Source organism: Cibotium barometz, chromosome 33 (genome assembly GCF_041138505.1).
Source record: "Cibotium barometz isolate CiBa-2024 chromosome 33, ASM4113850v1, whole genome shotgun sequence".
Taxonomy (NCBI): domain Eukaryota; kingdom Viridiplantae; phylum Streptophyta; class Polypodiopsida; order Cyatheales; family Cibotiaceae; genus Cibotium; species Cibotium barometz.
The window spans coordinates 2,531,261-2,534,094 of NC_141078.1; the positions used below are offsets into that span (position 1 = coordinate 2,531,261).

Genomic DNA, 2,834 nt, shown 5'->3' on the forward strand with positions numbered 1-2,834 from the left:
AGGAAACCTCGTCTTAAGAGCGTCCAAAAAACAGAAAAAAAGAACGAAGTTACTTTGCACGAAGTTACTTTTTTTTAAAATTTAAATTGTTTCACGAATTAATAAGTTTTAAAAAAAATGCACAAAGCACTACACTTTATTTTTGCACAAAGCACTACACTTTATTTTTGCACAAAGCTCTATTACACATGTAACCAAGGAGGGGGATGCTTCTGCAAGGCACATCAGCTAATGCTTGGTGTCCAAAGGCAGCTCTAACGAAGGTCAAGGAAAGAAAGAAGATGTTGCTCTGCGAAGTGGCCTTTGGCACCCTGCGGATAGAAGCCGCCTGGTGTGGAGGGGTCTCCAGTGCCATAGATGATGCCCAAGATTTGGTCCGGCGTACGGGCGTAGCCGAGCGAGTATTTGTCACCCGCCAGAATGTTGCCCTCGGTCTTGCCCTCGGCGCCCAGGCACTTGGGCACCTCCAGGCCCTCGTCCACCACCCCGGTCTTGCCCAGCTCGTTCCTCATCTGGCTCAGCCTCTCCGTCCACTCGCCCACAGTCATATCGTATGGCTTCACAAGCTCCTTTCTTCTCGTGTAAAGTAATGCCCTTATCACAGCGTCTTGCCCAGACTCCACAGCCAACAAACCTCCTCCTAACTGCACACACACGCACCCATAGCTGCCACGTGAGTGTCTGCGTGACAGAAAAATCATGCATGTACAAGGAAAAAAAAAAACACTGGCTTTACCCGTTTGGCAGTAGGACTGGTCAGCGTAGGAGTAGCGCCCACATATCCCGTCAAGCCTACGTATGGGATGCAGTATATGGCCAAGAGGAACTTGAGGCTATCTTCGTAAGGATCGAAAGGGGGTTGCAGCTTCCTACCCACTGCTTCCTCCATCGTCTCAGCAAACACTTCTTTGCTCAAATCCAATAGAGGTCGCGAGAAAGCATTCGGAATAGTCTCTTTAATCGCTCTGCCACAGCCCCACTAATGATTAGATCACGCTTAGTACTAATCTAATTCATTAGATCAAGCTTGACTTGAAGCTTAAGTCAAGCTGCATACCTCACGTGGCCAGCCTCTTGAAGACCGAACTGTTGCGTGATGTCTTGGACGACGGGGTCGAGATTGGCGAGCTGGGCGCCTTTGGGTGGAGGGCCGTCGTCGGCGAGGTCCGGGGCAAAGTGGTCGAGGCCTTTGCCGTAGGCAGCGTGCAGGAAGAACTCCGCCTCCAGATACTCCAAGTTGAGCGCGTGCAGCAACAGGTCCGTGTCGTCTTTGGACAGGTCTTGCTTGGGAGCATACGAGCCTGGCGGGGGGGCCGTCTTGCACGCCTCCTCCTCCTCCTCACGATCTACGTATGAAACCAGCGAGATGGCAAAACTCCTACATGACGATAGAGCCAACACGATCACGAGACACGTTACGAGATATCTAGATGACTGCGTCTCTTGTGCCATTCTGAATCACAGTTCTTACACCCTTTCAGCAGTGAGATGCTGTTTATAGAGTTTGTGCATAGGCCTATATATAGAACGTGATGGACACTGTCCCTCTATCGCATGCACTTGTTTGCGTCTTCGTTCGACAAATGTCGACAAATGTCCACCCAAGTAAATAAACTACTGCATAGACTGGACTAATATAATTATGATCATCAGAATACCGCCATCTACTAGTCTCTCTCTTGCATGCACATGGTTGAGTTTTCCTTCTACAAATGCCATTTAATTTATTCGTTCTTTTGTTTAAAAAAAAGAAACTTTTTTTTTAAAAAGAAGAGTATATTTAATTAAAAGAAAAGGTACAAAAGACCCTATATGAAAGAGAGGTGCACATGAGGCTAGGCCTGTGTAGAGACTAGCTTTTTGGGCTACAAAGTTCCTAATGAGGAGGTCTCTCGTATTTCTAGTAAGAAGATGTTTCTTGTGATTTCTTTGAATTTCTTTTGAATTTCTTTTGAATTGAACCAATTTGCAAGGCCTTCTACATTTGAGCCCCGTAGATGATTCCATTCCTAGCCTCCAAAATGTTATCAATCACTATAGCTCTGATCCACTGCCATATCTCACTCACGACTGGATTCAGATTGGTAGGGCTTGCTTCAAATCGATCTTTTCCTACGTCCGAGCACTAAAACAAGCCATATTTTGACATGTAGCTCCAAAATAGGTGGAATACATCTACCTTGTTCTTTTTGCAAAGGCATCTCCCATCGACATCTGCCTATTTGTTTAACCTTCCCCTGGGTGAGAATTGCTTGTGAACTACCCTCCACAATTACATATAAATCTTATCAATTCAACTTACATTTCTTTGATTTCTTTCAAGTTTTTCTAACCTTCCCCAAAGAAACTACTAAGCACGTATAGAAATCATGACAACACCCTGCACCCCCTTGCTCTCTCTCTCTCTCTCTCTCTCTCTCTCTCTCTCTCTCTCTCTCTCTCTCTCTCTCTCAGTTTTGCCGATCTGTGTAAGGCAAGCATTGGGTGATTTCGAATTAGGCCGCCATAACCTTAATATGAATTAGATGGTGTGTTAGTGTCGCTAGACTAACAAGCACTACCACTAAAAGAGGATGAGGGCATAGCCACGTGATGTAGTTGCATTACTAGTGAGAGTGGCGATCAATAGATGAGAGCTACATGTCACCTTGGGATCCATGTTGCTAGGCCCGAAGTAATCCATGCTACAAGAGTGTCACATTGCAACACACATCTACACATGCAATTGTATCTGCTTGCATAGCCGTGTGTATAGCCACGCACTAAGAGAGAATTCCAGAGGTATACTCGAGAGTAGAAATTTCACAGATACCTGAGACTAAATGTGTGATGGT

The 2,834-nt window shown here is 45.7% G+C and overlaps 1 protein-coding gene across 1 annotated transcript; it reads right to left on the reverse strand.

Annotated features, from left to right (window-relative positions):
- Window positions 1-209: 209 nt before the first annotated feature.
- On the reverse strand, window positions 210-1,473 carry LOC147619194 (desiccation-related protein PCC13-62-like). Its single transcript, XM_086773485.1, has 3 exons — window positions 1,058-1,473; window positions 737-965; window positions 210-644 (listed from the first exon to the last, which is right to left on the reverse strand). The coding sequence occupies exons 1-3, from the start codon at window positions 1,450-1,452 to the stop codon at window positions 255-257; spliced, it is 1,014 nt and encodes a 337-aa protein (XP_086629611.1). The 5' UTR covers window positions 1,453-1,473; the 3' UTR covers window positions 210-254.
- Window positions 1,474-2,834: the final 1,361 nt, after the last annotated feature.